The sequence below is a fragment of the Lampris incognitus genome, chromosome 2 (genome assembly GCF_029633865.1).
Source record: "Lampris incognitus isolate fLamInc1 chromosome 2, fLamInc1.hap2, whole genome shotgun sequence".
Lineage (NCBI taxonomy): Eukaryota > Metazoa > Chordata > Actinopteri > Lampriformes > Lampridae > Lampris > Lampris incognitus.
The window spans coordinates 39145187-39158060 of record NC_079212.1 but is presented as its reverse complement, the minus strand read 5'-3'; the positions used below and the strand labels follow the sequence as shown (position 1 = coordinate 39158060).

Sequence of the window (12874 nt, the reverse complement as noted above, 5' to 3'; positions counted from 1 at the left end):
AAACTCCCATTAAACTGAAGGTCTGCTGCAATTCTCAGTTATTTTAAGACTTTCCTGTTTGCCACTGCTTACGATTAAATAAAATATGAAGCTTTTGATTATCATCTTACACTGCACTGTAAATGTCTTTTTACTTTTTTAAACGTCTTTATTGCCTTATGTTACTTTTCTTAATGCCTTTTATGTTTTATGTAAAGCATGTTGAATTGCCTTGATGTTAAATTGTGCTATACAAATGAATTTGCTTTGCTTTATATGGCACTTTTCATACATGGAGGCAATTCAGAGTGCTTTACACAAAGGCACAATAAGATTGAAAAAGAGATACAGAACAAGATAAAAAGATTAAATAACAAGGAGAACATTAAAAAGAATAAAATAAAGAATTAGAAAAAGAAATGAGGATCAGCATAAAAAGGGAGGAAGTATGAAAAATAATAAGAATGTAATAGGTTAAAATGTTAATTAATGAAATGTCATGGTCAACATGAGTTTTTCACCTGGATTTGAACTCATGCTTGGGGGCAAATCTAATCTCTTCAGGTAGCTGGTTCCAATTGTGAGCTGCGCAGTGACGAATGTTTGGTTTTTATCCTGGGAACTACCAGCAGCCTTAGATGTCGTGAGAGGCCTGGAAGGCTCATATTTTAAAAAGCAGCTCAGTGACGTATTTCAACCAAGAAGCAGTGTTTTAAAGTCAATTCTGTGGGTCACTGGAAGCCAGTGAAGGGATCTGAGGACTGGAGATATATGTTCAGTCTTCTTAGTCCTTGTTAGGGGTCTCTATCAGCAGTGTCTTTTATGAGTTGTAGTCGTTTGTTAGCTTTTTGGGGGAGAACAGAAAAACGATCAGTCTAAACTACTGGATATGAAGGCACGGCTAAGTTTTTCCAAGTCATCTTGAGATATGGATCCTCTTGCTGTTGCTATGAATGTATTAGAACGAAGGGTGTTTGCTTGCAAGTAAACTTTCAGGAGTATAGGTTTAACTACAGATGTGGTGTGTTTATATACGAAGATATGAGTACTAGCCTGCATGTTTAGAAGGGGATTTGGTGGTGGAGAATACAACAGCCCTGAGGCCTTGTGGGGAGGACTAGCACTGTGCAGACATGCACAAACACACACTGTGTCTCCCATAGGGCAGCCTTAGGAGAATTGGTATGCCATTGCCTCCAAGATTAGATCACTAGCACAAATACAAACCAAGAGAGGTGCAAAAAAACAAAACCAAAAAAAACACACACATACAACAATACAAGGTTAGAGCAGCATGCATGGAACAACACACACACCTGATTGAGTCTAGACTAGTCAGAGTTTTGAACACAACCTGAGCTCCTTCACCGCATGAGGTGGCCTAGCGGAACTGATCCGCTGTGAACTTGGAGTGACTTTTGGCTGTCCATACTTGTCACTTAATGCCGGCTGTTGTGATTGGATGCCCAAGGTTGTGTTGGAATGACAAACATAACTGAGCTCTCTCTCTCTCTCTCTCTCTCTCTCTCTCTCTCTCTCTCTCTCTCTCTCTCTCTCTCTCTCTCTCTCTCTCTCTGTGAAGACACACTGACTCACAGAATGAGAGAGATAGAGAAAGGTAGAAACAGAGAAAGAGTAAAAGAAAGACAGACAGACAGACAGACAGACAGACAGACAGACAGAGAGATAGTCCTCACCATCAGCAGGTCATTGAAAAGGAAGACCTCTCTCTGGTGAACTCCACTCCTCTGTGCTCGATTTGGGTCTGGAACCTCAAACAGCTGACAGCAGCACACCAACCTCCGATGTGGTAGAGACAGAACCTGCAACAGACACACACATACACACAAATTTTGAAGAAATTACACACATACATACTGACAGCTGCACCGACAAACACACGCAATACTGACAGAACTGCAGGTTATTAGATTAAAAAAAAAGGTCATACAGGTTTTTTGCCGACCACCATCCTCTCCACAGCCTGGACCTGGGTCACATGGTCATCATTAGTCCTTAGCTCCCACTTCTGGATCCTTCCATAGATTCCAACCAACAGATCCCTGGGGATGTCCTGACCATTATCCACACCTAACAGATAGACAGATAGATAGATGTACTGTAGCTTTAATAAGCAAATGTGAAATATTAATGGACCGGGATTCTGACAGGTAGACTGTGGAGAGTCTGACTTACCTCGCAGATTCTTGATGAAGTCCTCGATCTTCATCTTCCTCTCAGGCTTGACGTTGGGGCTGTACATGTCTGTGTTGAGGAGGATGATGGCGAACGCCAGGATGAAGATGGTGTCCGGGTTCTGGAACTGCCTAATCAGCACTGGGTTACATACACAGTACCGCTGACTGGAAACAAGCGAGAGAAGAAGGACACAGAGAGAGAGAGAGAGGTAGAAAGAAAGACTATAAAGAAGAATATTCTATATTAAAACATGACATTTAACTCACCGCTGGAAAAAGGTTCTTGTGCATAGATTGTATGAAATAAGACAAAAAAGCAAATTTAATCTGGTAATTGTGTAGGAACATTTCATATAGTTCAATGGGCATATTTTATATGCCATTAGATCAAAAGAATTCACAGGGTGTGCTACCTGAAGGCCTCCACCAGTCTCTCAACCCGCTGGGCCTCCCCCTGGACCTTGATCTGGGCCTGGAACTTTCTGAGGGCATCGTCAAGGTCCATCCCCGAGAAATCCATCTCATCCAAAACACAACTAGACAGGAAAAGACAGAGACAAAGAGAGAGAGTGAGCGAGAGGTAGTGAAAGAATGAGCACTCTTGACTCAAGTTGGGCACACACACACACACACACACACACACACACACACACAACACAGAAGAGGGTCAAGGGCCCTCTTGCTTGGATCAGAACACAATTTAAAGATTATTGTACTAACTCCAGCACGTCCTTGTTAAACTGCTGTCTGTTTCCCAGGAACTCTCCAATCATCTGCCTGCTCAGACCTTTCCTCTCCAGGATGAAACGAGCGATCCCCACAGGGGTGTCTGACACAAAGCCCCTCTCTATCAGGTACTGGATCCCCTTCTCTGGCTTCCTGCAATGTGCACATGCACCACACACACACACACACACACACACACACACACACACACACATTTCGAATTCTTTATTTACGTCCATATTTTATTAACACATTACTAAAGAACATATATCATATATGCTAGTATAGTAATAACATTTGCAAGTGCAAAATTAAATATTCAAGGGTAGAGAAAGCAGCACCTTCTCCATATAGAACAGCTGCCAACAATAGCGGAGACAAAACAATATCTCACTAGTTGCTTGGCCGTTTTATTTGTCCGTCTCAGCATCCGTAAACTTTTTTTTAAAATTCCCCCCCTCTTTTTCGCCCCAATTGTATCCAGCCAATTACCCCACTCTTCTGAGCCATTCCAGTCACTGCTCCACCCCCTCTGCTGATCCAGGGAGGGCTGCAGACTACCACGTCTCCTCCGATACATGTGGAGTCGCCAGCTGCTTCTTTTCACCTGACGGTGAGGAGTTTCGCCAGGGGGATATAGCACGTGGGAGGATCACGCTATTCCCCCCAGTTCCCCCGAACAGACAACCCGACTGACCAGAGGAGGCGCTAGTTCAGCAAACAAGACATATACCCAGATCCGGCTTCCCACCCGCAGACACGGCCGATTGTATCTGTAGGGACACCCGACCAAGCCGGAGGTAACACGAAGATTTGAACTGGCGATCCCCGTGTTGGCAGGCAACGGAATAGACCGCTACACTACCTGGATGCCCCGTAAACCTTTTTTTTTTTAAAAAAATTTTTATTAACTGTTTCTAAATGGTAGACTGGTATCAGAATATAGGGTTGTAAAAGTCTCTAGAGATAAATAGGTTGAGTGCTATATGGTACTGTCTCCTCCACACACACACACACACACACACACATACTCTCTCTCTCTCTCTTGCTCTCTCTCTCTCTCTTTTACTTGTTAAACAGGTTGAGTCCTATGCGGTACTGTCTTCTCTGCACCACATCGTTGTTGAAGGCGGGAGAGTCCCAGCTGTGCCGGCTCTCTCTCTGATAGGTCTGCTTCCCTGGGGGGGCGGGCCCCCCTCCTCCCATTGGCTCTCGCAGGCTGTCGCGCGAGGAGGAGCCCGAGCTGCAGTTGTTGACGGTGGTGTCCTCATTGGAGTTGGTGGTGGTGGAGTTGACGCTCTCGTTGTCTCCGTCCGAGCAGAGGAGGAGGTGCTGCTGGAGGAGATGCGCTTGGTGGAGGTGGGGGTGGACCTCCGGGGTGGGGAGAGCCGAGGAAGAGGACGAGGAGAGGGGAGAAGGGGTGAGCGGGGGCGGGAGGGGGGAGAGAGGGGTGAGAGGAGGGATGGGGGAGGGCAGCGGGGAGCAGGGGGGCTCCGGGTAGGCGTGGGGTAGGTGGTGGTGCTGGTAGAGGGACTGGGTGTAGTGGTGCAAGTGGGCGGTCTGCCCATAGGGGCCCGAGTGCACGTGGTGAGGATGCACGTGAGAGTGCGGATGGCCGTACTGGTAGTGGAGGTGTTGATGGAGGATGGTGGGCAGGTGTGGGAGGGGGTGAGAGGGCAGGGGGCGGGCCGAGGGCATCGGCATAGGAACGGTGCCAGTGCAGCGCGTCTGTCCCTGCGCGGTGGCCACCGTCCGCGTGCTAGGCTTATGCTTGATCGTCCCCTGGGGGGAGTCCACCTCACTGCTCCCTCCCTCCCCCACTCCTCCTCGCTCCTCCCCCCCACTCTCTCCTCCTCCTGCCTTCCTCTCCCTCTCTCCGCCTCCTCGCTCTCCGGCCGAAGACTCCTGTTCGTACACCAGGCGGCCGATGGATCCTCTCTCCGACCTGAGGTCCGTTTGAACACAGATGTACATTTACATGGTTTTAGAAGTAGACTTACATTCCAGACACCAAACTACCCCTCTGTCTCACCAAAGCAGCTCACTAGTCCAAGGCCGTATCACTGTATCAGACATAGTCGTTCTCATATAGTAATGGTTCTTTTTAGGGATTAATAAATTAGCTGTACTATTTTTAGTGACACCCAGGTATTTCTGAAATTACGCAATGAAGTTTTAACAAGGTTTTAGAATCTAAGGCTTTTTGAGTTCACTTATGTAATTAATTTTCCGAGAGAATAGAAAACCAGCGGTGCAGCAGCTCCCGAGGGCCAGACAGAGAACCGCTGCCACAGTTGGATGTATTGCTGGTGCTGGTGTTGCAATAGTGGCCTGGTTGCTTAGCTATTAATCCTGGTGGTAACACGGCTGCTGTGATGAATTCCTGTGCAGACTCATCGCTTGATGCATTGCTGCTGAAAACGTATTGTTATAAACCTGTGACTGGTGCATTTTCCTGTAGTTTCCAATTACAAGGAATGCCCTTGTCTCTTATCTTCATATTCTCCACTCTGCTTGCAAAACCTAAGATTACTTGTGAATGGACATTAATGTGTGGCTTTTTATACGAGTTGTTCATTAAATGCCCATGTTGTGTCACATTATGTAAGGGCTAGGGGTTTAACCAATATCAAAAAAGTCTGGTAAAAAGGGAGCAAAAAGCAAACTACTGCCATATTTAACATCCTCAGCTAGTTATGATAAGTTAACATCAATTTGATTTAATAACTTATAATACTTATACTATTGGTTAAATGAATACTACTAACTTCTGTTAACGCTATCTTGTGAAAACAGCTAGATCATCTCTGATTGGCTCCACTCACCTGTCACTCATATCCACAGAGCTGTCGCTGGGTGGTTCTATGGTCAGGACAGGGAGATGCCCTCCTCCCCCGCTGCCTCCACCTCCCCCCCTGCCTCTGTACTCCCCGCGGCACTCCGTGCAAGGGGTGCTGCTCCTGCGGCTGGTGTTGCTCCCCCCTCCCTCCGTGTCCCTGCTGTCCTCCCTGCTCCCCGGGCATCCCCCATGACCTCCCCCCCAATATTCTGTGTCTGAGGAGGAGGGGGGGCGAGACAGGGGGGAGGAGGGCAGACACCCCTCCTCCATGTAGAGGGTGACATCACTGAAGGAAGTGGCCGTGCTGTCCTCATGCATGGCCGGACCTCCTCCTAACACTCCCCTCCCCACGCCGCCTCCTCGGACTCGGCTCCCGCCGCGGCGAGAAGACATGTTCCTGTTACTCCACGCACACTCCCGGTAGTCCTCTTCATAATCATCATCATCCTCTTCCTCGCCTTCCTCATCTTCTTCGTCCTCCTCTTCATCTCCCTCCTCTTCTTCGTCCTCATCTCCTGCGGCTTCCTGGGAGTCCTCACGGCCCGACTGACACGTCAGGGAGTCGTCCATGGAGTCAGCCAGGGACTTCACCTGTCCACACACACACACACACACACATAATGTTACGTTCATGACTTGTGGGCCGAACATTAACTACAACCTGCAGACTGTAAAACCACATTCACCTCAGTTTCCTTGTGGGAATAACAAGAAGGAAAACTAAGGAATTTCAACAGACCCTGATTTCTCCCTGTGGCATCTGTTTGAGGGAAGGGAGAGTCAGGAGTGGCTCATTTGGCTAATGAGGAGCACCGATCTAATTAACCTCTCTGCCTGTGTGTGTGTGTACCTGCTTGGAGAAAGAGTCGTCCAAGTCTCCTGTCTCCTCGGGGCCCGGTTGACCCTGACTGCGAGGCTGGCGCTCATCAAACGAGTACTGCAATTAACAAAAACCACTCAACAAACAGCCCAACAAAGTATAAAATACACATTTACACTATATGACAAAAGAAAAACCTCCCAACCCAACATCCAACCAATGCACCATGAACTCGATTATAACACAAAACCATTCAATCCAGCATCCACCCAGCCAACCAACTACAAACCTCTGATGTATTTCTAAAAACAACCATCCATAATAACAACCAGCCATGCACCAGCCAGAAAACAATCCATCCAAACATCCAACCAATCCATAAAGATGACATGATCAGATCATCTGACGATGCTTTTGTATGCCTTTTTCTTTATCTATGCTGTATGTGTTTTACAGCTTCATTGATTTCACCGATTACATTCATATTTCACATTGTGTGTGTGTGTGTGTGTGTGTGCGTGTGTACCTGCATCCTCATATTGGACAGGATGATACGTCTGGTCATCCTGCTTTCGGAGGCGGAGCTTCGAAGCTTCTGGAAGTTTTTGTTCATGCGATACTGTCGGAAAGCCGTCTGGATCGTCCGGGCCGCCCGCCGGGACAGGAAGTAGCCGCCATACTTCCTCTCCAACATCTCCACCTATCAGAGATCCAGTTAACCAATTAGAGACAGTCAAGTTAAGTTAAATATACGTACTATCCTATTTTCCTAATCTCTGCCAGTTTGGATGCAGGATCATAAACTGACGAACCTTTATGCATATCGCATCAGAATGAGAAACACTTTATTTGTCATTTCATGTGCACTTGTGCACATGAAATGAAACAAAACATCATTTCCCACAGCAGTGCAACACAAAGACAAAAACACATACCCAAAAAACTACAAGAACTACAACACATGTGTGTGAGTGATTGACAGACGGAGTACCCCCCTTCATTTCACTGCATGTTTTACTTTGTATTTCTGTGCATGTGACAAATAAAGTACCTGAACTTGAACTTGAACATATATCTAAACTAAAGAAAAGAAAAATCACTGTCCAGGAGAACGAACGCCAGCCAGGATGACTGTCGGAACTGCCGATCTGCATGGGCTAGCAGTTAGCTTAGCCTGCCCCGCTTCCACATCCTGTCAGACCGCCCTCGGTGTTTCCTCTTCGGACGCAGCTCCGGTCAGGGCCGTGGTCTTTGGGCCCACAGGACGCGGCAGACCCAAGCTCCCTCAGCCGATCCAATGCCAGCTCTCCCAGCCAGACACCTTCGACACACCTCTCCACACTTCACACGACCACACTAAAAACACAGTCAAGGCCAGGCGAGGCCACTGCCAGACTGCCCTCAGTGTTTCCTCTTCGGGCACAGCTCCAGGTAGGGCCGTGGTTCCTGGGCCCACAGGACACAGCAGACCAAGCTCTCCCAGGCATCAAACGAAGACAAACTTAGACGCAGACGTGGACAAAGACACTGCATGGACGGTACTGGGCGAGGCCGCCGCAAACGTGAATTCGCGCCGCCATCTTCCCACACTGGAAGCGGAAGCTTATTCCCAACCAGTGCTTTTTCATTGTTATACATTATCACTATAGTAATATGTAGTAACAATACTTGTGATAGCAGTAGTAACGTATGATTACATAGTAATCATAACAGTAATAAAAGCAACAGCTGTAGTAGTACTGTCCGATTTTGTAGTCCAACCAATGTCCCTTTTCTACTACATGGTACTGGCTCAACTCGACTCGCTTCTGTGTCGTTTTCCATTCCTCGACAGACCACAGCGCGGGTTTTCGGCTCTCCATTTTTATCAATTTCAACATTAAGACAACTCCGCTTCGACCGCTTTCGGTATCTAAAATGCCGGGCGCGCATTGATGACGCAGCGACACAGAGTGACGCACGACGCTTTTCTCTGACCAATCAGAGGTCTGCACCCGCTCCAGTTTTTTTTTTTGGATCCTCGACAAAGGCGGTACCAGAAAAGTGGTAACAGTTACCAAAATGCCGGTACTTCCCAGTAATGGCAAACGGAAAAGGGGCGAGTTGAGCCGGTACCATGTAGTGGTAAGTTGCTCTAGTGGTTGCAGTAGCGGTGGCAGTACATCTGGTGGTAATAGTCGCAGTGGTAGTAAGATTGTACCTTCTTATCTTGGAGGTCTGTAGAGAGCTCATAGCTGTCAGAGAGTGCTTTACAGCGTTTGCTCTCTTCCTCCTCTTGCTTGCGGAGAGCCAGGCTGGCAGGCTGGTGTCGGCTGCGCTGTGCCCACGCCAGGCTCGCCGGGCTGGGAGGGGAGATGGGAGAGCCTGCCTGGGAGGTGAAGCTGGGGCTGCACAGAGGAAGCTGGGAAGATGGAAGAGAGAAAATAAACCAATGATATATAGTCCTCAAGTCTTTCTCTGTTGATCGAAAGTTGACTAGTGAACAAGCGGCTACAAAGAATCTGTTGGTCACGGAGCGCTGCCCACTACAACCATAGCCTTCAACCGATAGATACCGGGGACTGGCCAGTATAAACCCAGAGCGGAAAACAACAACAACAACAACAACAACAGTGGTTCAGAACAGCTCCAGAACAGCTTTATCCTCCAAGCAACCAGGCTTTTGAACAAAGAACGTTAAAGACACTGAGCCTGGTGCTGGACTGACTGGTTCTGACCTATTGTCTTCAGCGGATCATCAGTTTACACACACACACACACACACACACACACACACACACACACACACACACACACACACACACACACACACACACACACACACACACACACACACACGTAGCTTGGAATACACAAACACACAAATATAAAAAAACTACATACACATATGCACATTTATTAAGGCTGGGCCTACACACACACACACACACAAACACACGTAGCTTGGAATACACAAACACACAAATATAAAAAAACTACATACACATATGCACATTTATTAAGGCTGGGCCTACACACACACACACACACACACACACACACACACACACACACACACACACACACACACAGCACCTTACATAAACCGCACACTAATTATTATTACTGCTTTTTTGTTTGTTCTGTTTTGTTGTTATGTTATTACTATTGTTGCTGCAGTGTCGAGGAGCCGAAACACAAGAATTTTACTCTCTTGTACTTGTATAATGAGACGTAACAAATAAAGAATCTTGGCTCTTGAATTATCTGGCCGATTTTGTGTTTCACATCATAAACTCAACTACATACTGTTATAATTTTTAACACACAAATTAGTTCTATACACACAGATTACTGTGTGTGTTCATGTGTGCGTGCTTGCGCGCGCGCGTGAACATGGGACATACCTGCGAGTGTGTGTGTGTGTGGAAGGGTCCCGGGGGCCCCGAGGTTGGGGTCGTACTGTAGGGACCACAGGGGATGGAGACAGGGCTGTTGCTATAACGATGGAAGGCAGGTGGATGACTGAAGGATGACTCTGAGAAACTGAGAGCCTCAGGACACTGAGAGTCCCCCTCCACACTGAAAGGGAAAGAGAAAGAGAGAGGGGGGGGTGAGGGGAACAGAGAGAGAGTGTGTGTGTGTGTGTGTGTGTGTGTGAGAGAGAGAGAGAGAGTGAGAGAGAGAGAGAGATCGAGAGAGAGAGAGAGAGAGAGAGAGGCAGATAGATCGTTTTAACACTTCATTTCAACCTAATTAGCGCGTACATGTGAAATATTTGAACATATTCACAAGATTAAACAACATTTGGCAGAATATGTCGATAAGAATTAAAACAAGAAGCGTGAGGCATTACAGTCCTGAAGGTCACCCGACGTGAAACATTATGGTGCCACATGGAAGCACGAGTGGGACTTCTAATAGCAGGTAGGTGACTATTTATACTAGCTGGTTATGAGTTAGATCCTTTTGCAATCCATTAACCTTTCGTCTTACTTTTTAAGGCCAGTCAAGGGGAAAGGCCATGGCGCCAAATGGAAGCACATATAGAACTTAACATCAATCAATAATAGTGATTAAGTGGCTATCTACGGCCATGTTCTCCCCCCTTTCCTCCGCAATTGTACCCGGCCAATAACCCGCTATTCCGAGCCGTCCCGGTTGCTGCTCCACCCCCTCTGCCGATCCGGGGAGGGCTGCAGCCTACCACATGCCTCCTCCCATACATGTGGAGTCGCCAGCCGCTTCTTTTCACCTGACAGTGAGGAGTTTCACCAGGGGGACGTAGCGCGTGGGACGATCACGCTATTCTCCCCGAACAGGCGCCCCGACCGACCGACCAGAGGAGGCGTTAGTGCAGTGGCCAGGACACATACCCACATCCGGCTTCCCACCCGCAGTCACGGCCAATTGTGTCTGTAGGGACTCCCGACCCAGCCGGAGGTAACACAGGAATTTGAACCGGCGATCCCCGTGTTGGTAGGCAACGGAATAGACCGCTACGCTACCTGGACGCCCTCTACAGCCATTTTGAGTTATACTGGATTATATGTATATGTACTTTTTACTGATTACCTGGATGTTAAAAACTTCAGATTCAACCGATCTTCAAAATAATACATTTTTACAATAGCAAAGGATACAAACATATATAAGAAATAGAAAACTGAACATTTGGCCCCGGTATATTATACATTGTTGTAAAATACATCACTTTTTTGGTGACCTTGGCTGTGACCACATTACATACATTTAGTGGTATCTCACACAATCTGTCATTTCCATTTAATTCAAGTGAATATCTATTCCTGATATCTATTCTCATGATCTATTCCACCTCCCATCTAGTCATGCTCAGTCACCCTCCCAAACAGACCCAGCCAGCACAACACGACTGGAAAGCATCAGACCCCTCAGCCACTGTCTGGACAACTGACGGTTCAAATCTCAACCCAGCTAAATCACTAAATCACGGTGGGTAAAGCTGGATGACTAAAGCAGTGCACTCCTTTAATAACGACCTGCCCCTGAACAAGGCTGTTAGCACTTGGACATGCTAAGTAATGAGCATTAGAGCTCCGGTTGTACTGGGCAAGCATTCTGGGACCCAGCCGCTAGGGGGTGCCACGGAGGCCAGCAATAACCATGTTCATCCTCAATATAAGGGATTATAATGGCAATACTTGCCATTGAGGGCGAACAGATGGACTTGAAAGACCGTATAAAGGACTTTACATCCGGCAAGACAGGAAGATGGCTGTGTAAGAGGCAAAGATGAAGCCATAAGGCAAGAAACTGCATTTTCTACTCAGAAATGTGTGGCGTAAGTGTAGCAGGTCTTTATTGACCTTGGTGTGTTTAAGTGTGTCAAAGAGTTATATTTATGGTGTGTGTGTGTGTGTGTGCGTGCGTGCGTGCGTGCGTGAGTGATAAAGATAAAGACTAAATGAAAATAAATGCAAAATTATTCACAACTCATATTGTCCTGTTTGTACCACCAGGAGACACGAGGAAGAGGGAGACAGAGCGAGATCTACGAACTGCTCTCGAACCGGTGGACTGTTTGTGTCAGGCGCTTGCACCGCACTAAGCACAGCACCCCGTGTCTTTTGGTTCATCCCTTATTCAAAACGTGTCTTTTTGCCTTGTTTTGAGTATACTGCTGCCTTTTCTCTACCTCTCTGTCTTCTTGGCCACCTTCCTCCCTCCCTCCCTTCCTCCATCTCTCTCTCGCTCTCTCTCTCTCTCTCTCTCTCTCTCTCTCTCTCTCTCTCTCTCTCTCTCTCTCTCTCTCTCTCTCTCTCTCTCTCTCACACACACACACACACACACACACACACACACACACACTCTTTCTCTCACACACTCTCGCTCCCCCCTCTCTCTGACACACACACACACACACGCACGCACACACACACACACACACACACACACACACACACACACACACACATACACGCACACTCTCTCTGTCTCTCTCACACACTCTCTTGCTCCCCTTCTCTCTGTCTCACACATACACTCGCTCTCACTCTCACTCTGTCTCTCTCTCTCTCTGACCACAAAATAAGCATGCCTCAAGTAAGCCTAAATGAATAGAACCGTCTATGATGACAACACACACACACACACACACACACACACACACACACACACACACACACACACACACTGTATACACACAGTGGAAATTGGAAATGACAACAGACGGACGGAAATAAGGAGGTACGGATAGATGCAGGAGTGGATGAATTACGGTGGGGAGGGGAGGGGATGGAAAGGTGAGTGAAACGACAGAGAACAGAATGAGAATGGAGGAGGAGAGAAGAG

General features: G+C 47.3%; 1 protein-coding gene across 1 annotated transcript in view; it reads right to left on the bottom strand.

Moving 5' to 3' along the window:
• LOC130106841 (IQ motif and SEC7 domain-containing protein 1-like) overlaps window positions 1–12874 on the bottom strand; it is a 165405-nt gene that overhangs the window by 18435 nt on the left and 134096 nt on the right. The window contains 11 exon segments of the mRNA XM_056273108.1: window positions 1677–1802; window positions 1931–2070; window positions 2176–2342; window positions 2591–2713; window positions 2898–3056; window positions 3973–4848; window positions 5729–6333; window positions 6593–6679; window positions 7089–7262; window positions 8763–8930; window positions 9949–10123. Coding sequence (XP_056129083.1) covers window positions 1677–1802; window positions 1931–2070; window positions 2176–2342; window positions 2591–2713; window positions 2898–3056; window positions 3973–4848; window positions 5729–6333; window positions 6593–6679; window positions 7089–7262; window positions 8763–8930; window positions 9949–10123 — 2800 coding nt within the window.